Source organism: Panulirus ornatus, chromosome 2, assembly GCF_036320965.1.
Source record: "Panulirus ornatus isolate Po-2019 chromosome 2, ASM3632096v1, whole genome shotgun sequence".
Taxonomy (NCBI): domain Eukaryota; kingdom Metazoa; phylum Arthropoda; class Malacostraca; order Decapoda; family Palinuridae; genus Panulirus; species Panulirus ornatus.
The window spans coordinates 74,222,647-74,246,180 of record NC_092225.1 but is presented as its reverse complement, the minus strand read 5'-3'; the positions used below and the strand labels follow the sequence as shown (position 1 = coordinate 74,246,180).

Genomic DNA, 23,534 nt, shown 5'->3' with positions numbered 1-23,534 from the left:
GCTGCATAACTCTTGCCAGGACGTCCCAGACAGACAGACGAAAAACAAATGCGTCATCACGTACTAGAATATAACTGATGGTTATACAAACCTCACACTGAGGAAAACTGGTCGAAATGGGTGATGAAAACAAGATACAACAGTGAGGAACGTGGCGACCTTGAGGATGATCGTGTATCGTGGCGGACGTGTTGTGACTCAGGAACCACTGCTTCGTCCTTCCTCGTCTAGCAATACACCCACAGCTGATCTCCGCTGAATACACAGCCTTTGGTGGACGCAATCAGGATAATTCCCTTGCCAGCGAGGAGCCAGCCGGTGCCAAGCCAGCCAGTCACAGCTCAACAAACTGCCCAGCGGACCACTAACATGGCAGGAAGCCAATGACTAGCAAACCTGACTGACTGAGTGACACTCTCGCGCCAGACACACACACAGCCAGGGAGCCATCATCCGGCTGGCTAGCTACCAGGTCAGCCAGGTTACTATCCAGCTGGCTTGCTACCAGGTCAGCCAGGTGACCATCTGGCTACTTACTCAACAGTTCAGCCAGGTGATCATTTAGCTACCTACCTACTTCCCAGCTCAGACTGGCAATCTTCAAGCTAGCCAGCTACCCACCAAACTACCAGGTCGGCCAGCTAGCCTGTAAGGCAGCCAGCAATACAACAAGCTCCTAGCCAGCTAGGTACCATCCAGGTACACAGCATGATGACATCTGGGCACCTAACCCAGTCACTTCCCCACGCCAGCCAGCAACCCGCTAAAAGGAAACACCCTGGCTGAGCAAACAAGCAGCCTGCAGTCTCCCAGCCAGTCATCTACCAGCTAAATGGATGGAAATCAAACCAACTAGCCAGTTATCACCCAGCGAGCCATCTAATCATCAGTCAACCAGATGGACGTTCTGCCAATCAGCCACAGACTAAAAAACAGCCATATATATATATATATATATATATATATATATATATATATATATATATATATATATTTTTTTTTTTTTTTTTTTCATACTATTCGCTATTTCCCGCGATAGCGAGGTAGCGTTAAGAACAGAGGACTGGGCCTTTGAGGGAATATCCTCACCTGGACCCTCTCCTCTGCTCCTTCTTTTGCATATATATATATATATATATATATATATATATATATATATATATATATATATACAAGACCTGTTGAAAAGGCTTTGTGACAACGGAAGCCGTAATATAGGTCAGTGTCCAGTGTAGCATTTTTCGTGCCAGAGGACAACCACCTGTTGGTTCCATGGTGGTGGAGACAGACAATATCGAGCGGTCAGTAACACGTGACCACGACCTCAGAGGTGGTTACGAGGTCAACAAAGGCAGGTTTTTCCATAGCCTCGTGTACATGTGTGCAACCTGGTGTGGTAATACTGCACAAGCGTTTCAACATCCAGCGTAGCGTTGCTGGACCTGGGGATGACGGAGAATACCTGAAAAGGACCTCGAGAAAGCCTGATGCACAGAAAACTGGGGAGGACCTGAAGGCGGCGGCCTGGGAAGTTTTTTTTTTTATTATTTCGATACCAGACAAAGTGTTCAGCATGTGACTAAGAAAGACTTTGGAAGGACCTGCGGAAAACTTTGGAAAAACCTGGGGAGGACTTGAAGATCAGGGAAAACCTGAGGTGGGCTGCCGATGATATGCGGGAGGAACTGGGGAATACCTTGGGAAGACCTAGGAGTGATCTGGAGAAGGCCTGGAAAGACCTGAGGAGGGACTTGAGATCTGGCAATGACCTGCAGAAACTTCGAAGAAGACCTGGGATGGATCTTAGCAAGACCAGTTTGAGTGTGATTGTTACACTGCCGAACCGTAGCATCATTATATATATATATATATATATATATATATATATATATATATATATATATATATATCCACACGTATGCTCGAATGACTCCTTGTGATTTTAAGTACATTCACTTACTCCATTCGTCCATTTACCTTGCTTTGTGGGTTTTCCGTAGATGTCATTGACGAATTATCCTGTTGTGGCACTCACCATTACATCCAAGAAAGATGTCTTATTCAATTTTACTGTAAATTACAACATGTAACATACGAACTAACATCCAGGATCGAACCCGGGACCCCTGCGTAGCAGGCGAGGACGCGACTGCTAGGCTATGATCAGATCATAACAAGTAGCGTCCCCGCCTGCTAAACAGGGGTCCCGGGTTCGATCCTGGCTGTTAGAGATTTGTATGTTATATGGTAGTGTGCGTTCATATACACTATATATATATATATATATATATATATATATATATATATATATATATACATAATATATGGTTAATCATGAACCTTTTGTATATCTCGTACAATTCTTGGGTGGACTTCAGTAAATACACACAAGATGTTATTAAAGCTAGTCACCCGAGAGTCATTATGGACTCAGACGATACAATCCACCAAGACAGCAGTACACAACGTCCACCACATCTACCAAGAATTGGGGTAAACATTCGTTCTTGTCACGTTCGTGGACGTCCTGGAAGCATCCGACACAACTATGGCCATTCTTCTACACACTTGGTGTTGCTCAAAATGCCAACAAGACCGTTGTGGAGGACTTCATGGAAATTAATTACGTCCAATTTATTGCCTCAGTGTATACAACATTACCAACCAGCCACCAGAACACCCATCTAGGTGGCCACCAGTCTGTTAACGAGCCAGATGAACACCTAGATAGACAGGAAACAAGTAACTACACAGTTGGAAAACCAGCGTGCCAGCCTTCAATCAATCGTCTACTTAACCTCCTCCTCCGTATGCACAAGCACGGATGGCATCACATCCAACAACCTTGACTAACAGCCACGATTCATTGACCCCTGACCAAGCAGCCAGCCATGACCATGAGCTGCTACGCACCTATCACACAAAGGTCATTGCGGTATCTGGTGGTGGAACCTTTACGACGCTGCAGGTAGACGCCACACCCACCTCCCATCTCCTACGGTCTGACGCAGCCACGGCATTAGTTACCTACTTTTTGTGGACGCCAGGACGGGCGGGGCAGATGGGACTTGGGTACCAACAGACACTGGCAAGGAGACGAAACGGGACGGGAAGAATCTAAAGGGATGATACACACTGGAGGAATCATGGTAGGAAACGAGGACGACAGGTCAGAGGTGGTAAGAAACACGACGAGGCTTGGCAGAACGAAACGTCAGGGGAGAGGGCCGGGGTGACAAGAGTTGATAATTGGGAGGATAATCCATCTTGGAATTAAGCACCCTACTCACCTACACCAGGGATATTACAACAGGGGTGTGGCAGTACGTCGTCACACTTCCCCCCACAGTTACTTCGCCTGAGAACGGAAGATGAACATTTGATATATCAGTTTGGTTACGTTCATGGGCGACCGAATCGGTGGTTCATCCACATCTACCAAATTTGGTCGTCACGGCCTAATTGGCATTCATCTCGTATATTCTTTTAATACCTTAAGCAAGAGTCATTTCCCAGATCTCAGGTGGGGACGTGACGTAGTAGACTGCCAAGTGTAGCATCTACGTCGCCAGACGGACCTCCAGATCCTCCGCTGTTTACACAAGGGTGGGGCCCACCTCCCACCTTGAGGTGGTTAGTTGCACTAACCGCTGGTTAGTGCAACAGCCAAAGCCGTCAGCCGCACGGCTCACTAGATGCCGCTATGCAGTGTACGACTACGGGGAATGGTTCATAGGAAGTAGTGTGTCATCGCTTGAACCTACCATCTGTCGAGCCAGCACAAGACTACCACCTGATACCAAACACCAGAACCAAACGTAATAAGAGATGGGGTACCCAACCACCACATCACGAACCAAACTTGGTCGGAATATGGGGTACCTACAGTGGTGTACATATGTACGTACACAAGTGCATCATAGTGTAATACTTATGTGTGGTTAAGAGTAAGAAGTGGCAGGACTGACCGGGTGAGAATGGATGACGATCATCGGCAGGAACACCACGGGCGCCACACAGGCCAGCAAGGTCCTCCAGGTGGGCTTCCAGTGGCGGGTATAGAACTCCAGCCACTTCATGCCTGCAATACACAAAGACATAAGCATACATCATCTCTATAGTGAACACTGCTAGTACACAAGATCATCAGCATATATCTCCATAGTGAACACTGCTAGTACACAAGATCAGCAGCAGCATACATCATCTCTATAGTGAACACTGCTAGTACACAAGATCATCAGCATATATCTCCATAGTGAACACTGCTAGTACACAAGATCAGCAGCAGCATACATCATCTCCATAGTGAACACTGCTAGTACACAAGATCAGCAGCAGCATACATCATCTCTATAGTGAACACTGCTAGTACACAAGATCATCAGCATATATCTCTATAGTGAACACTGCTAGTACACAAGATCAGCAGCAGCATACATCATCTCTATAGTGAACACTGCTAGTACACAAGATCAGCATACATCATCTCCACAGTGAACACTGCTAGTACAAAAGATCAGCAGCAGCATAAATCATCTCTATACTGAACACTGCTAGTAAACAAGATCATCAGCATACATCATCTCTATACTGAAGAATGTACTAATATTACACTTGCGTTCAGAATTCACATCCTTGCTCCTAGACTTCATATCTAACCCATGCACTTCAAAAAAGAATTGCTCACACTTCGACCCCATACTTTAAAACATTGGTGGTGTGGTAGTAGTAGTGGTGTGGTAGTACTAGTGATGGCGATATTTCTGACGAACAACAGTAACAGCAACTATTGTGGTGGTGGCAGTAAACACGTTAATGATGGTATTTACAGTATAGGGTCACAGTAGGCGAGTTAGCCGGTCTTAAATTTTTACCTCAGTGTGTGGGAGTATTGCTGTGTACCAGAGAGGTTCCACGGACCATCAACGACCACCTTCCTGAGGTGGATGACTGCAGACCCTCCACAGTCTTATGTGGCTCACGAGAGACATGCGTTCAAGTAAAGCCTCATGCACCCACACGGACCACTTCACTCCGGGCTGACACTAGTGCCATAGGTGGTTTCGTCACCATTATCGGTCACACTGGTGGCGTCTCACCCCGCCAGACTACGCTCGAATCATGACAGATCTGGTACCAGAGATGTCCAGGGACTGACAGTTCATCAGCCTTATCGCTAGATCACATCTCTTATCAATCTTATCAGACCCACATGCAAGTACATCTCTGGTGATGACACCTTACCCTTAAAAGAATTTAATTTTTCTTTTTTTGTTTTTCGTCCGAGTTTGACGACTCCACACAAGACAACCTTAGAGCGACCACCTCAGCTGTACACCCATCACGTGGGTAGTGCCTCGTGCGTCCCAACCACAATATAGGCGAAGAAAACATTTCAGCGATTGCCAGGGTTAAGGATACGTGGTCAGGGGTGGGAGGGAGTACAGGGCGTGCAGCCCAAACCTGATCCGGCCCTGGGGAACGGTCGGCATAATATGGCTTATATGGACACCCCGGACACGGGGGCCGAGGGACCCACGTGAAGTCAAGACAAATATAATCAATGAAATTTCTTTATTTTGTTTGGTCACGTTATACACGTATTTAAAGTTCATCTCGTCCGACTTCACCAAAGGATCCAATTGGTCCCCGGGGAATTTGCAGCTGTTCTCCCGCCCTCTCGGTGTTCCTGCCTACACCAGACTGGCCGACCATGATTCACGCAAGATTCCTTGTCCAAATGTCAGTGTTATGCTGTGTACTGTACCGCCTTCCGTCAGCGTCGTATGCTGACGTGTGACCTTCACTACCAGCAGTATATTACCTTTCATTGCTCATAATTGTTTAACTCTCCGATCCAACACCTCTACTGACGATTAGAAGATGTACCAAAACAGTTATCGTCAGGATGTAGATGACCCACAGGCAGGCCAGATGAAGTACTCGACAGTCCAAGGCACAACCTTGCAACACGTCTTTTCCTTATTGTGGTCGCTTATCACTACACACTAAGCGACGACCTGTACGTACCAGTAGGGACCAACTGCTAGGGCACCAGCCTTGTTATGTTACAAGGCGAAGTTCAGTTTAACAATGCGAGCATGATGCGGGCGTAATCTTACTCCGCGATAGTGTAGAGGTGCTGTTATGTTGACCCCACAACTCCCCTGCTACAATCTGCATTATGGGTAAGGTCTCGTCATCAATTCACATCTACGTGGAGCCCCTTCACTGGATAAATGTCTCACACTGCCATCAGAACCAACATTGAAAAAAGGGATTTCGCTCAGGAGGTTGAGAGAACTCATTTGTAATACCTCCAGGATACTGTGTACTCCAGATCTACGATGACCCCAATTAAATATTCAGAAAATATTCAATAATATTTTCTCGAGCCATCCCTCCTGTTCGGACGCAGCAAGATATCTATCATCTTTTAATCTCGATGATACGAACGCCTCCACAGCTTTCACGCTTCTTTTGGAACCTCTGGCGAAGTACTATGATGGAATCTATTTTCCCTTGGGTTAGACCATAGCAGTAGATTTCGATGGATCAACACTTCGTCTTCCTATAAAATGTATTGCTTAAGGGTCTGTCCTGTATCCTGAACACTTCATCCGTTATATCAACATTTCTGAGACCAACAAACTAGTCCACTCATACACAGATTCCATTGTTATCTACTTTCAAATTTGTTTAATCTTTTGCTCGACGTATATCGTGTTTCCTCGACTACCACAAAATTTGGACACGATTTTTTTCAGGTCAACTGAAAACGAAGTCTAACGCCTCTGGAAAACTATTTTTATCCCGATTACTCTAAACAAAGACTTTGACATTGGGCAGCTCTGCTGCTCCACTACACAACGCAACCTACGCACAATAAAAAGAAAGTATCAGCCACACAGGAGTCGATGGAATACAATATGAGTAAAACCTGTAGACGTGGTGATGTATCGGTTGGTATCACTGGCTGGAGAATGTTCAGAGTCGTTCTGCGGATTTCAAACTGCTTAGCACATCATACAGTTCCATAACACAGTAATGACATTATAGAACCACTCACCAATGAAGAGTGTGTGATAACGCAACATGGCTGCATTAGTTTGATTCGTTGTAAGAGTGTTAGTGTGGCATAACATCACTAATATGATCGGAGGTTCGGAACACGAGACATTACGAACGCATTCATCTGCATGTATTGCAAGAGAGGAAGGGAAATGGCCAAGTGGTGTAAAACAGTCACAAATGTGGACATTACCCGGTATAGACTGACTGTGGGTGAAGATTCGAACACTGTGCAGGCATCAAAAGTTATTCGAAGACGAAGTCGCTACATGCATACATACCACACATCTATACGCGATTATCAACACAGTGAACTACGAGACAAGCGTCAAGATCATATATATATATATATATATATATATATATATATATATATATATTTTAATTTTCCAAAAGAGGGAACAGAAGAGGGCCAGGTGAGGATATTCCCTTAAAGGCCCATCCTCTGTTCTTAACGCTACCTCGCTATCGCGGGAAATGGCGAATAGTATGAAAAAAAAAATTATATATATATATATATATATATATATATATATATATATATATATATATATTATATATATATATATATATATATATATATATATATATATATTATATATATATATATATATATATATATATATTATATATATATATATATATACACACACACACACACACACACACAATATGTGATCTACAAACGAGTGTTACATGCGGGCATTTAAACATCAGCAGTACCAGGACTTACAACAGTTTTAGGAGACTGGCGTATAGCAACACTGGCGCAGGCGTACCAACCCACGCTGATAACCCCTCATACATTTCCTACGATTTCGTTCAATGTCTCATTGATACGAACGCCAAGGTGGTCAGTACATTTTCCTGACGACTGTATCATCGTGACGTCTCGAAGACCCAACATTTCGCAAACAGCTGTGTGTCTCCACCTCTAAAAATCTTTCAGTATGTGAAAACAATTCTTTCATTAGATACTTCGATCACACAAAGTATTTCTTACTAGTATGGAGAATTAGTATCCACCTAGGTTGGTTCGAACTACATACGTGTATGACAGCAACCACTAGAGCAATCCAATTTACTAACTACGGATTTGATCCCGAAACCTAATTCACTTTCCCTCTGCCATCCTGCTGGTTGTAATTCCCTCTTCTGTAGCTATTACTTCAGCTGCTACTTGCCATGTCCATTCCATTACCTCTTCCACAAAGTACTCCATGCTGCTGCCTGAAAATTACTGCGTGACCTTTAACAACTCGACATTTGAGTACCAGTTTCTTGACCTACACGGCTGGACCCTTTCAAGAAGCAGGATTTCCAACTTAAAAAACAAACTTTTCCTTTTTTATCGAAGCTCATCATACATGTCTGGCCTTGGTGGTTGCTGTTGTGGTTGAAGGCAGTCGAGAAAACTGCCGCAAGAGGAAAAATTAAGAATACAGTGTCCCATACATGTGCAAAAACTTACAAAATGGTGGTATCATGGTTTCACTTCCACCATGGTACCAAGGGTCCACTCTTACCATGGTTCCAAGGGTCCACTCCCACCATGGTTCCAAGGGTCCACTCCCACCATGGTACCAAGGGTCCACTCCCACCATGGTACCAAGGGTCCACTCCCACCATGGTACCAAGGGTCCACTCCCACCATGGTACCAAGGGTCCACTCCCACCATGGTACCAAGGGTCCACTCCCACCATGGTACCAAGGGTCCACTCCCACCATGGTACCAAGGGTCCACTCCCACCATGGTACCAAGGGTCCACTCCCACCATGGTACCAAGGGTCCACTCCCACCATGGTACCAAGGGTCCACTCCCACCATGGTACCAAGGGTCCACTCCCACCATGGTACCAAGGGTCCACTCCCAACATGGTACCAAGGGTCCACTCCCACCATGGTACCAAGGGTCCACTCCCACCATGGTACCAAGGGTCCACTCCCACCATGGTACCAAGGGTCCACTCCCAACATGGTACCAAGGGTCCACTCCCAACATGGTACCACGGGTCCACTCCCACCATGGTACCAAGGGCCCACTCCCACAATGGTACCAAGGTTCCACTCACCATGGTACACATTTTTTCTCGATTATTAAAGAACAAAAACTGAATAAGCAGAACACGGGCTAGGAGAGGGAACTTGCAGCTACATGCCCCAACATCCCGTTAAAGTCAATGAGCGCGCAGCGCTGAAAACACCTCTGCCTACCCTGTCACCTGAGATTCATCCCACTTCCCCACCCATACACTCCTGATAATGATTTGATGGATTCTAATAGAAACGTCGAGACAACCCTCCCTTGCCTATGCAAAAAGAGATCAAACAACGAAATCCCAAAGAAAATCTTATTTGGTAATTATATATATATATATATATATATATATATATATATATATATATATATATATATATATATATATATATATATATATATCCCTGGGGATAGGGAGAAAGAATATTTCCCACGTATTCCCTGCGTGTCGTAGAAGGCGACTAAAAGGGGAGGGAGCGGGGGCTGGAAATCCTCCCCTCTCAATTTTTTTTAATTTTCCAAAAGAAGGAACAGAGAAGGGGGCCAGGTGAGGATATTCCCTTAATGACCCAGTCCTCTGTTCTTAACGTTACCTCGCTAACGCGGGAAATGGCGAATAGTTTGAAATATATATATATATATATATATATATATATATATATATATATATATATATATATATATATATATAAATATTTTTTATTTTTTTTTTTTTTTTGCTTTGTCGCTGTCTCCCGCGTTTGCGATGTAGCGCAAGGAAACAGACGAAAGAAATGGCCCAACCCACCCCCATGCACATGTATATACATACGTCCACACACGCAAATATACATACCTACACAGCTTTCCATGGTTTACCCCAGACGCTTCACATGCCCTGATTCAATCCACTGACAGCACGTCAACCCCTGTATACCACATCGCTCCAATTCACTCTATTCCTTGCCCTCCTTTCACCCTCCTGCATGCATATTCAGGCCCCGATCACACAAAATCTTTTTCACTCCATCTTTCCACCTCCAATTTGGTCTCCCTCTTCTCCTCGTTCCCTCCACCTCCGACACATATATTCTCTTGATCAATCTTTCCTCACTCATTCTCTCCATGTGCCCGAACCATTTCAAAACACCCTCTTCTGCTCTCTCAACCACGCTCTTTTTATTTCCACACATCTCTCTTACCCTTACGTTACTTACTCGATCAAACCACCTCACACCACACATTGTCCTCAAACATCTCATTTCCAGCACATCCATCCTCCTGCGCACAACTCTATCCATAGCCCACGCCTCGCAACCATACAACATTGTTGGAACCACTATTCCTTCAAACATACCCATTTTTGCTTTCCGAGATAATGTTCTCGACTTCCACACATTCTTCAAGGCTCCCAGAATTTTCGCCCCCTCCCCCACCCTATGATCCACTTCCGCTTCCATGGTTCCATCCGCTGCCAGATCCACTCCCAGATACCTAAAACACTTCACTTCCTCCAGTTTTTCTCCATTCAAACTCACCTCCCAATTGACTTGACCCTCAACCCTACTGTACCTAATAACCTTGCTCTTATTCACATTTACTCTAAACTTTCTTCTTTCACACAGTTTACCAAACTCAGTCACCAGCTTCTGCAGTTTCTCACACGAATCAGCCACCAGCGCTGTATCATCAGCGAACAACAACTGACTCACTTCCCTCTTTCCAAAACTCTTGCATTCACCTCCCTAACAACCCCATCCATAAACAAATTAAACAATCGTGGAGACATCACGCACCCCTGCCGCAAATAAACATTCACTGAGAACCTATCACTTTCCTCTCTTCCTACCCGTACATATGCCTTACATCCTCGATAAAAACTTTACACTGCTTCTAACAACTTGCCTCCCACACCATATATTCTTAACACCTTCCACAGAGCATCTCTATCAACTATCATATGCCTTCTCCAGATCCATAAATGCTACATACAAATCAATTTGCTTTTCTAAGTATTTCTCACATACATTCTTCAAGGCAGACACCTGATCCACATATACTCTATCACTTCTGAAACCACACTGCTCTTCCCCAATCTGATGCTCTGGACATTCCTTCACCTTCTCAATCAATACCCTCCCATAAAATTTCCCAGGAATACTTAAACTTATACCTCTGTAATTTGAGCATTCACTTTTATCCCATTTGCCTTTGTACAATGTCACTGCAAGCATTCCGCCAATCCTCAGGCACCTCACTATGAGTCACACGTACATTGAATAACCTTACCAACCAGTCAACAATACAGTCACCCCCTTTTTTAATAAATTCCACTGCAATAACATCCAAACCCACAACCTTGCCGGCTTTCATCTGAGTTTGGTAGTGTGTGTGAAAGAATAAAGCCGAGAGTAAATGTGAATAAGAGCAAGGTTATTAGGTACAGTAGAGTTGAGGGTCAAGTCAATTGGGAGGTAAGTTTGAATAGAGAAAAACTGGAGGAAGTGAAGTGTTTTAGATATCAGGGAGTGGATTTGGCAGCGGATGGACCATGGAAGCTTAAGTTAATCATAGGGTGGGGGAGGGGGCGAAAGTTCTGGGAGCGTTGAAAAATGTGTGGAAGTCGAGAACGTTATATTGGAAAGCAAAAATGGTTATGTTTGAAGGAACAGTGGTTCCAACAATGTTATATGGTTGCGAAGCGTAGGCTATAGTTAGAGTTGTGCGGAGGATGGTGGATGTGCTGGAAATGAGATGTTTGAGGACAATATGTGGTGTGAGGTGGTTTGATCGAGTAAGTAATGAAAGGGTAAGAGATGTGTGGTAACTGTGTTTGAGAGAGCAGAAGAGGTATGAAATGGTTTGGTCACATGGAGAGAATGAGTGAGGAAAGATTGACAAAGAGGATATATGTGTCAGAGGTAGAGAGAACGAGAAGTAGGAGACCAAAGTGGAGGTGGAAAATTGGAGTGAAAAAGATTGAGTGATTGGGGCCTGAACATGCAGGAGGGTGAAAGAAGTGCAAGGAATAGAAGGAATTGGAACGATGTGGTATACCGGGGTCGACGTGCTTTCAATGGATTGAACCAGGGAATGTGAAGCGTCTGGGGTAAACCTTGGAAAGTTTTGTGGGGCCTGGATGTGGAAAGGGAGCTGTGGTTTCGGTGCATTATACAGCACGTCGACCCCGGTATACCACATCGTTCCAATTCACTATTCCTTGCACGCCTTTAATCCTCCTGCATTTTCAGGCCCCCGATCGCTCAAAATCTTTTTCACTCCCGATTGCTCAAAATCTTTTTCACTCCCGATTGCTCAAAATCTTTTTCACTCCCGATTGCTCAAAATCTTTTTCACTCCCGATTGCTCAAAATCTTTTTCACTCCCGATTGCTCAAAATCTTTTTCACTCCCGATTGCTCAAAGTCTTTTTCACTCACGATTGCTCAAAATCTTTTTCACTCACGATTGCTCAAAATCTTTTTCACTCACGATTGCTCAAAATCTTTTTCACTCACGATTGCTCAAAATCTTTTTCACTCACGATTGCTCAAAATCTTTTTCACTCCCGATTGCTCAAAATCTTTTTCACTCCCGATTGCTCAAAATCTTTTTCATTCCATCCTTCCACCTCCAATTTGGTCTCCCACTTCTCGTTCCCTCCACCTCTGACATATATCCTGTCAATCTTTCCTCACTCATTCGCGCCATGTGACCAAACCATTTCAAAACACCCTCTGCTCTCTCAACCACACTTTTTAATACCACACATCTCTCTTACCCCTTTCATTACCTACTCGATCAAACCACTTCAACATATTGTCCTCAAACATCTCATTTCCAACACATCCATCTTCCTCCGCATAACCCTATCTATAGCCCACGCCTTGCAACCATATAACATTGTTGGAACCACTATTCCTTCAAACATACCCACATTTGCTTTCCGAGATAATGTTCTCCCCTTCCACACACTCTTCAACGCTCCCAGAATCTTTGCCCCCTCCCCCACCTTGTGACTCACTTCCGCTTCCACGGTTCCATCTGCTGCCAAATCCACTCCCAGATATCTAAAACACTATTTCCTCTAGTTTTTCTCCATTCAAACTTACCTCCCAGTTAACTTGTCCCTCAACCCTACTGTACCTAATGACATTGCTCTCATTCACATTTACTCTCGGCTTTCTTCTCACACACTTTACCAATCTCAGTCACCAGCTTCTGCAGTTTCTCACCCGAATCAGCCACCAGCGATGTATCATCAGTGAACAACAACTGACTCACTTCCCAAGCTCTCTCATTCACAACAGACTGCATACTTGTCCCTCTCTCCAAAACTCTTGCAGTCACCTCCCTAACAACCCCATCCATAAACAAATTAACCATAAACACATCACGCACCCCTGCCGCAAACCGACATTTACCGAAAACCAATCACTTTCCTCTCTTCCTACTCGTACACATGCCTTACATCCTCGATAAAAACTTCACTGCTCCTAGCAACTTGCCTCCCACACCATATATTCTTAATACCTTCCAAAGAGCATCTCTATCAACCACACTGCTCTTCCCCAGTCTGATGCTCTGTACATGCCTTCACCCTCTCAATCAATACCATTCCATATAATTTCCCAGGAATACTCAACAAACTTATACCTCTAATTTGAGCACTCACCTTTATCCCCTTTGCCTTTGTACAATGGCACTATGAATGCGTTCCGCCTATATATATATATATATATATATATATATATATATATATATATATATATATATATATATATTAGAAAACCAACGTCAATGATAATCTTATGAAGGGTAACTCGCACTTCAGTAGGTGTTATAAAGTTTATAAATTTCCTGACCTACTGAAGTGAAATAAGTTTTATTATATATATATATATATATATATATATATATATATATATATATATATATATATATATATATATGGTCTTAACAGGAAGGATTCGAAGCACGTACCATTTTGTGTGGTGATAGCTGGGTACACAAACCACTCGTTAGTAAACATTCGTTTAATTTTTGAGGAACTGAGTAGTTAAGGGGTTATATTACTTTGTTCTAAATGATCCCATCAATTATCTAGACTCCTACTTACACTTGGGTCAGGCCGCTCGTAAATCCGCCGTGTGGGGGCCACACAGTACAATCCCATCTCAGGAGGGCCGCATCACGACCATCTTCAGCCACTGCCATGTTTTAACAGTGCTCCTCGGATATCTTACTAGAGTCAAGCATCTGAAATCTTTTTGGCCACGGTTACCTTAAGTGACCATGGGGTCACCAATAGCTACTCTGATTTTGGATCTGCCAGAGTTCGAATTCTGGGAGCGGCAGTTGGTCTACACCACACCCAGATGTTCATCCTTCCTTCGAGGCTGGTTGATAAATACCTGATTTAGGCTGGTGTGCGTGTGTACTAAAAAGTTAGCAAATACGTATAAACAAGGTTAAGATACGAGGCAACACGAGTGAAGCTATCTTCCCGTACCACACAAATAATCACTAGTATGCATACTGGCGTGCGAACTATTCATGATGTGCAAATAATGTTAGTTGTGAACTTGAAGCAAAATATTTAAGGTTCTTAAAAGAATCTATCGTACTCCTTTTAACAGCTAGCTCGTATATCATTCAATATCTTTATCCTGTTTTATAGAAAGTAATTCGCCTTAAAAAAAAAAAAAAAAGTTGGTCCCATATTCGTCATTACTACGAGTAAAATCTGACGAATTAAGCCATAAGGAGGCTGTGGGATCGACATCAAAGCTTTTGATAATTTTGGCCACTTGTATTACATCAACTTTTTTCTAAGCTAAATTGATTTAAGACGTTTAGCCTGTAGTCAGCCTGGGAATCAGAATTTGTGTCATTCCATTCCGTTCATGTCTTTCAAATAGGGAAACCAAAACTGAACAATATTGTTCCCTCTTTTTACCGCTTCTGTGCACTGATGAACTGGTCTTAGGATCCTAACATCCATATCTTTGTCCTCGTTTATTTGGTTCAACAGAATTCATATAATGGCTCACCTGCTCGATTTCATCACCGGTATGTACAACTTTGTACTTATTACAATTTATTTGTATCTATGAGCCCAGGCAATCACTATATTGTCCGTTTTAAGCTGCAGACTTTCATTTTCAGTGGATCTGTTTCCTAGCCTAGTAACATCAGCGAATTACATCTTACACCAATACCAAATTAAGAAGAAATCCTTTCAAACTGGAAGTTGATTCTACCTAAACTAACTTGGCGGTGACCTTATGCAAATGGTTGGGAAGCCTACTTGCGGCTGGATTATATTTCTAGTTCTGCCTATAAACAAGGATCTCGTCCATAGGTTCGTGGATAGAGAAAAGTTTGGTAAATGTGATCACTCACAGACGAATCACCTTCGATGCACTTTCCAAGTACCGATTATATAACGATGGTCAACATTCGTGAACAAGGTACCAGACTCTAAAGTCTACAGACTTTAATTACCTTGCTCTTGACAGATAGTGTAAGCGAAATCTATATGGACATTATCTGGCGAAATTTCATTATGTTATTCAAAGTAATGGAGGGACCATGTGTTAACTCGTAGCATACATGGGAACTAATCTTAAATTGTCCAAGGAGACAGTAGACGAGTAGATCAAGGAGAGAACCAACATGGGAGATTATCTTACATACATTTCCACACGAGAAAAGTGACTATTACTGAAGTTAGCCTCTGCGGGAACATTACCTTTTCTATTTGTCTTCCGTTTCTGATCATCTCTACCATCACAAACAACGTCTGTTGACATTTACTTTCCGCTGTACTCAACACGTCGGTTGAATTACATTTCCTGCGTGTCTGAGGAGCGTCCTGCAGGGTAGACGAGACTTTTTGTGGCGCGTTACATGCGTCTGGCCGTAGTCATGCACACTACAACCTCTAAAAAGGTCAAGGAGTTCTCGCTGCGCGCAGGGCCTTCGTGGGACTGAAGTGTAAGGTCGTCACATTCACCCAGATTACGTGGGTCTCCAGACAAATGTTTCTAGAAATTCCGGAGGCCACGCGCAGGGGTACGCATGTTTGAACCAAGTTATGATACACATACAATGCATTCACGTTCACATCCACATATGGACTGCATTTACATTATTGATATCCACACGTCATCGTACACTGCATTCACAATCAAGATGATTTCATTCAAGGATTTCAGACACCTGTATACCAAGACAGTCTTGGTGCCACGACACACACCTAGTGGGTAGCAGCCTCAAATGTCGCGTACATTTCCCCCGTATCACCTGTACCAGCAGGGAGGCAGACTTATCACTGGGAGTGTTACCTTCACAAGCCAGTCAGTCTCGTGCCCCACAATCTCGTCTCAAGCACAGCCTCCGATAAGGCTATCATTTTTTAGGATAATCTCTATATAATGTATCATCGCCTCTTCAACTGTCATAACAGATTACGCTCATAACAGTAATTCCATGCAGCTATCTTCCTCTACAAGTGCCAGTTAGCAACCTTCAACGAGACAAAAAAAATTGTGCTTGATTAGTAATCTACAATGATAAAGACAAAGGTGCTAGTTATGCCTCAGCAGGCTATCAGCCTCACTCCTAACGCAGCTCATATTACATTTCACATTGAGAACTGTAATAATATCTGGCCAAGTTAGTTTAGGTCAGTAAGATGGGTTAAGTAAACTGACGTTAGTTATCTCAAGTCGGATAGAGATAGGCTTGGATTGCCTTAGATTAAGTTTCATAAACTTTAGGTTGAGTTTACAGTGGATACCATTAATTCAGGTCTAGCAGTTACTGCTGGGTTATTCTAAAATCTTTAGGCTGAAGGGGGTGACCTGATCCCTAAAGGAATCCTAACATGCGTAGACAGTGTTGGCCGAGTGTCACGTTGTCAGGGATGCCGTAGTCCACAACACCTGCATAGCTCCAATCAACCTGTCAACCTTAACCTACAGAGAATTTGACCTGCGCAGCGCCATGATAAATGACTGCTTACCTTGCCAGGTCCCGGCCTGCATAAAGCAGGTGACCTTGGTAGGCCCAGACCAGCGTTCTACCACTGACCTACACACACACATACATTATAAGTATATATATATATATATATATATATATATATATATATATATATATATATATATATATATATATATATATTTCCTTTTCTTGCATATTATTCGCCATTTCCCGCGTTGGCGAGGTAGCGCTAAGAACAGAGGCTGGACCTTTGAGGGAATATCCTCACCTGGCCCCGTTCTCTGCTCCTTTTGGAAAAAAAAAAAAAAAGGGGGGAGGATTTCGAGCCCCCGCTCCCTTCCCTTTTAGTCGCCTTCTGCGACAAGCAGGGAATACGTGGGAAGTATTCTTTCTCCCCTATCCCCAGGGATATATATATATATATATATATATATATATATATATATATATATATATATATAGTTTATTTTATCCCTGGGGATAGGGGAGAAAGAATACTTCCCACGCAATCCTCACTTGTAGAAGGCGACTAAAGGGGACGGGAGCGGGGGCCAGAAACCCTCCCCTCCTTGTGTGCGTGTGTGTGTGTGTTTGGGGGGGGGGGGGGGGGAGGAAGGCGAGAACATTATCTCGGAAAGCAAAAATTGGTGTTTGAAGGAATAGTGGTTCCAACAATGTTATATGGTTGCGTGGCGTGAGCTATGAATAGAGTTGTGCGGAGGAAATTGGATGTGTTGGATTGAAGTGAGATGTTTGAGGACACTATGTGGTGTGAGGTGGTTTGATCACGTAATGAAAGGGTGAGAGATGTGTGGTAACAAGTATGTGGTTGAGAGAACAGAAGAGGGTGTTTTCAAATGGTTTGGTCACATGGAGAGAATGAACGAGGAAAGATTGTCAGAGGATATATGTATCAGAGGTGGAGGGAACGAGGAGAAGCGGGAGACCAAATCAGAGGTGGAAAGATGGAGTGAAAAAGATTTTGAGCGATCGGGGCCTGAACATGCAGGAGGGTGAAAGGAGTGCAATGTATTGAGTGAATTGGAACGATGTGGTATACCGGGGTCGACGTGTTGTCAATGGATTGAACCAGGGCATGTGAAGCATCTGGGGTAAACCATGGAAAGTTCTGTGAGGCCTGAATGTGGAAAGGGAGCTGTGGTTTCGGTGCATTATACATGACAGCTAGATACTGTGTGAATGAATGTGGCCTTTGTTGTCTTTTCCTAGCGCTACCTCGCGCATGCGGGGAAGGGGTTGTCAGGCAAGTATGAATATGTACATGTGTACACATGTACATGTCTATGTATGTACATGTATAAATTGAAATGTATAGGTATGTATATGTGCGTGTGTGGACGTGTATGTATATACATGTGTATAAGGGTGGGTTGGGCCATTATTTTGTCTGTTTCCCTTGCGCTACCTCGCTAAAGCGGGAGACAGCGACGAAGTATATATATGACATACAACTGGTAACCCAGCTATAATCCTGTACTACATTTATAATGTTTACACACGACTAATCAAGAACCCCGGCTTGCAAAACGTCCTTATATTGGAATTACACATTTTCTTTTTAACCCTAGCGGCCTTCTCGACCTATTCAATCAACTGATGGGTATTTGACTCTGCTGCTGACAAATTATTTCTGATACTAAAGTAATTTGATTGGCCATCGATTTATTAAATTTCTGAAAGCCATTCCGAAGTATATATATATATATATATATATATATATATATATATATATATATATATATCAGGAGCCCTAGCTACGTCCCTAGGGCTAACACTGTAGAAAACCTAACTATATAGGTACATGTACAACTGGTGACGTAGTCTCTCTCTCCCCCCCACATACAATCTGTGTGGGTGACCGATAGACAACAGGTGATGTATCATCCAGCTAGGCCTCGGCCGACACGAGGAAGGCGGCATTCCTGGGCCCCGGCCTACTTCCAGCTGGTGACCTTGCACAGTTCCGCCGCACATACAATATACATGTGAAGCTTTACGCAGACCAACATCTAGCAAATGACTTGTTCGTGTCCATACTACACTGATGACGTACCATACCCACCAGGCATACCTGCCTTAATGTTAACTATCAGGTGTTTCTTTTTTGTTTTTTTGTCTATCTGGTCACCATTTTCGCCTTGTTCTTTCCTATGACAACCCACCGTGACCTCTGCACGGAAATTTATTTTACGCGACGCTTTATAGAGCAGCTCCGAAGGACTTTTTCATGGTCTGGTTATAAAAACAAATTTATGATGACATTTGTGATTCCGATCCTTTGACATTTCGCACAAGCACAAATTGATCACTTATGCTACATCTAACTGAACAGCCTGCGGGAACGAGAGATTCCCCGAGACTTCCTCTCGTGGTAGAATAGAGGACATTGCCATTGACTGGTTCCCAAAATACTTATGTTTTTTAGAACGCCATCCAGGCTGGTCCATCCAGCGCTCGCGTCATTCATATCGCTCTTCCTAATCTGTAAGTAATTTTCCATAACGTTTGCGCGCTATTAGAATAACACAGAACTTCACAAATATCAAGTAAATGTTTAAACATATCGTGAAAACTTGCATCCTGTACGTAACGTTAGCACCGTAGCTGAGGCTGACAAATCATTTTCTGTTGGAACAATTACCACAAATTGCCTATTAAAATATATGTCCTGACAGAAAATGATTTACATGACAACGTCAGCCTCAGCTACATGCTAACGTTATGTACAGGATACAAGTTTCACGATAAGTTTAAACATTTATTAGAAAAGTTGCAGTTCTGGACTTTAACTTTCTGTACAAGCACGGCTAAAAGCTTTTCAACACTACTTGTGTTTGCTTGAAAGCTACAAAAGTCGTGACATTCCTTCAAACATAATTCAATTCTTACCCCACTACACCGCACTGAACACGGTTTTGGGGGAAATCACAAATAACGCACGACATCTCACCTCCCCTAATCTAAGCCAGATACTCATTTCATCTACCAGCCACTAGAGGAGGAAGATCACCACCTAGGATATCTCAAGTAGCTGCCGCGACCAGGATTCGACCCTCTGTGGACCAGACCCCGGGGGTCCCGGAAATCCATCAGGGTTAGCAACGCTATACCACCAAAAAAGCCCATTTACTTTGCGTTATTTATATATATATATATATATATATATATATATATATATATATATATATATATATATATATAGTCAACGCAAACTACTACTATACAGAGGTCCACTTATTTCATGTGTGCTATGTATACGCAAAGAATTATAGGACTTCAATAAATTGAGGACTAATGTGAATGTAGCCGTCAGCAATAATACCAATATCGTAAAAACTCGCAAGTAAATTCTGCAGATTGTTTACAAAATACCTTGCAAAAGCTGTAACACGTTATATATTGGGCAGACTGGTAAGTATCTCTAACCAACGCATATAGAATAAGAAATAAAAGATTCAAATGGTTTCTCAATGTTGAAAATTATGAGCATTCTATCAATTGGAGTTATTGTAATTGATAAACTCCTTGACCAAGGGAAATTTCATATTTTCTCATTGAATAAAAAGAATTATAACGAATATTTGTAAATGTCTACACAAACTGGATAGCTATGTCGTAAGCAGGATTGTAAATGTTTTCTAGTGTTGTCCACAAAATTTATTAAGCACGGTGCCAGACCCGAACACCACAAACTAGAAACACTTGCACACCAACGGCGTCTTAGCTCAATTGGGAGCTGAAATCATTACCATGGATTCTTCAAGGAAATATTTCGCTTGATGTCCACGACTGACGTTTGAGCCTCATACGCGAAGTTTGTTTCTCTAAAACTTCACATCTTTCTACGTTTTCCACACTAAAGTGACTTTTTTTTTACCGCTTCTGCTACTGCAGAAAGCCTCGTCAGGGGCTAGTGGTCGGTTGCTATTCGAATTCCTCTATTCTTATATAAGGTATGACCAAGGTTGAGTTGAAGGTTACAGTGACTCCCAGCGAACAAAGCCAGCTAGCCACTACTGCCATGCTAACACGCCACAAATACCCTTTTTTGTTGTATACAACCTCCAGAAGATCTTTTTTTTTTTCCTAACACCTTCTTAAGCAAACCACGACTTTTTCATTACTCGTAAATTCACATTCTGAGCAACGCTTTACCCATCCTTCAACCACTTGTATAATGTAATCGTGAGATTTCATTTGACAATTTCCCCAAGTTCTCTTAATCGAGATCCTCCCATAACACCGTCACACAAGTAGCGGATATATCAAATTGCCAACTGAAGCTTCGTTTTTAACTACGACCGGAAACATATACAAAGTAATATTTCCATATATTCATCCATACTGGATTTCAGATTCATTTGAATCTGATTTTTCTTCTTTTGGATAATTTAAACATGTAACTAATCAACCCTTCAGGCTGTGGACCACACACACACACATATATATATATATATATATATATATATATATATATATATATATATATATATTTTTTTGTCGCCGTCTCCCGCGTTTGCAAGGTAGCGCAAGGAAACAGACGAAAGAAATGGCCCAACCCACCCCCATACACATGTATATACATACACGTCCACACACGCAAATATACATACCTACACAGCTTTCCATGGTTTACCCCAGACGCTTCGCATGCCCTGATTCAATACACTGACAGCACGTCAACCCCGGTATACCACATCGATCCAGTTCACTCTATTCCTTGCCCTCCATTCACCCTCCTGCATGTTCAGGCCCCGATCATACAAAATCTTTTTCACTCCATCTTTCCACCTCCAATTTGGTCTCCCACTTCTCGTTCCCTCCACCTCCGACACATATATCCTCTTGGTCAATCTTTCCTCCCTCATTCTCTCCATGTGCCCAAACCATTTCAAAACACCCTCTTCTGCTCTCTTAACCACGCTCTTTATTTCCACACATCTCTCTTACCCTTACGTTACTTGATCAAACCACCTCACACCACACATTGTCCTCAAACATCTCATTTCCAGCACATCCATCCTCCTGCGCACAACTCTATCCATAGCCCACGCCTCGCAACCATACAACATTGTTGGAACCACTATTCCTTCAAACATACCCATTTTTGCTTTCCGAGATAATGTTCTCGACTTCCACACATTCTTCAAGGCTTCCAGAATTTTCGCCCACTCCCCCACCCTATGATCCACTTCCGTTTCCATGGCTCCATCCGCTGCCAGATCCACTCCCAGATATCTAAAACACTTACTTCCTCCAGTTTTTCTAGATTCAAACTTACCTCCCAATTGACTTGACCCTCAACCCTACTGTACCTAATTACCTTGCTCTTATTCACATTTACTCTTAACTTTCTTCTTTCACACACTTTACCAAACTCAGTCACCAGCTTCTGCAGTTTCTCACATGAATCAGCCACCAGCGTTGTATCATCAGCGAACAACTGACTCACTTCCCAAGCTCTCTCATCCACAACAGACTTCATACTTGCCCCTCTTTCCAAAACTCTTGCATTCACCTCCCTAACAACCCCATCCATAAACAAATTAAACAACCATGGAGACATCACACACCCCTGCCGCAAACCTACATTCACTGAGAACCAGTCACTTTCCTCTCTTCCTACACGTACACATGCCTTACATCCTCGATAAAAACTTTTCACTGCTTCTAACAACTTGCCTCCCACACCATATATTCTTAATACCTTCCACAGAGCATCTCTATCAACTCTATCATATGCCTTCTCCAGATCTATAAATGCTACATACAAATCCATTTGCTTTTCTAAGTATTTCTCACATACATTCTTCGCCATGTGACGCGTTAGCGAGGTAGCGTTAAGAACAGAGGACTGGGCCTTTGAGGGAATATCCTCACCTGGCCCCCTTCTCTGTTCCTTCTTTTGGAAAATTAAAAAAAAAAAAAAGACTTCTAAACCCCACGAATGAAAAATCACCTCTGGCGAGTTTGTACAACTGTCAGTTGAAGGAATGCAGACTCTTTAAAACATTTGGCGTCAAAGGAGTCTATTATGTCCCTACTACATAATGTAGCGCAGCCTTGGAGCTGCAGGAGTTTTTGTAAAAAGGGTCCTGGTTAACACTAGGACCCTTCCAGAAAGTGATCCAGGGATGATTATAAAAATTAGACACAGTGTAAGTCTCTAGAGAAGCTAAATCATCTTGCCTCCATTCTCTAGAAGTCATGTGTAATGCACCGAAACCACGGTTTCCCATCCACATCCAGGGTTCATAAACCTTTCTATGGTTTCCCCCGGACGCTTTACATGCCCAGGTTTAATTCATTCACAGCACGTCGACCCCTGTATACCACATCGTTCCAGTGCATTGTCCCGTGCACGCCTATTAACCGCCTGCATGTTCAGGCCCTGATCATGAAATAATTTTC

At 43.0% G+C, this 23,534-nt stretch overlaps 1 protein-coding gene across 6 annotated transcripts in view; it reads right to left on the bottom strand.

The window, feature by feature from the left end:
* Window positions 1-23,534, bottom strand: part of Indy (I'm not dead yet) — a 143,100-nt gene that overhangs the window by 107,014 nt on the left and 12,552 nt on the right. For 3 of the 6 annotated variants that reach the window (XM_071677554.1, XM_071677515.1, XM_071677545.1), the window contains exon 2: window positions 3,969-4,081. In XM_071677554.1, coding sequence (XP_071533655.1) covers window positions 3,969-4,081 — 113 coding nt within the window. Of the gene's footprint in view, window positions 1-3,968; window positions 4,082-4,877; window positions 5,090-15,846; window positions 16,374-23,534 lie in introns of those variants that run through there. The other 3 variants (XM_071677594.1, XM_071677524.1, XM_071677534.1) reach the window with 3 other exon arrangements.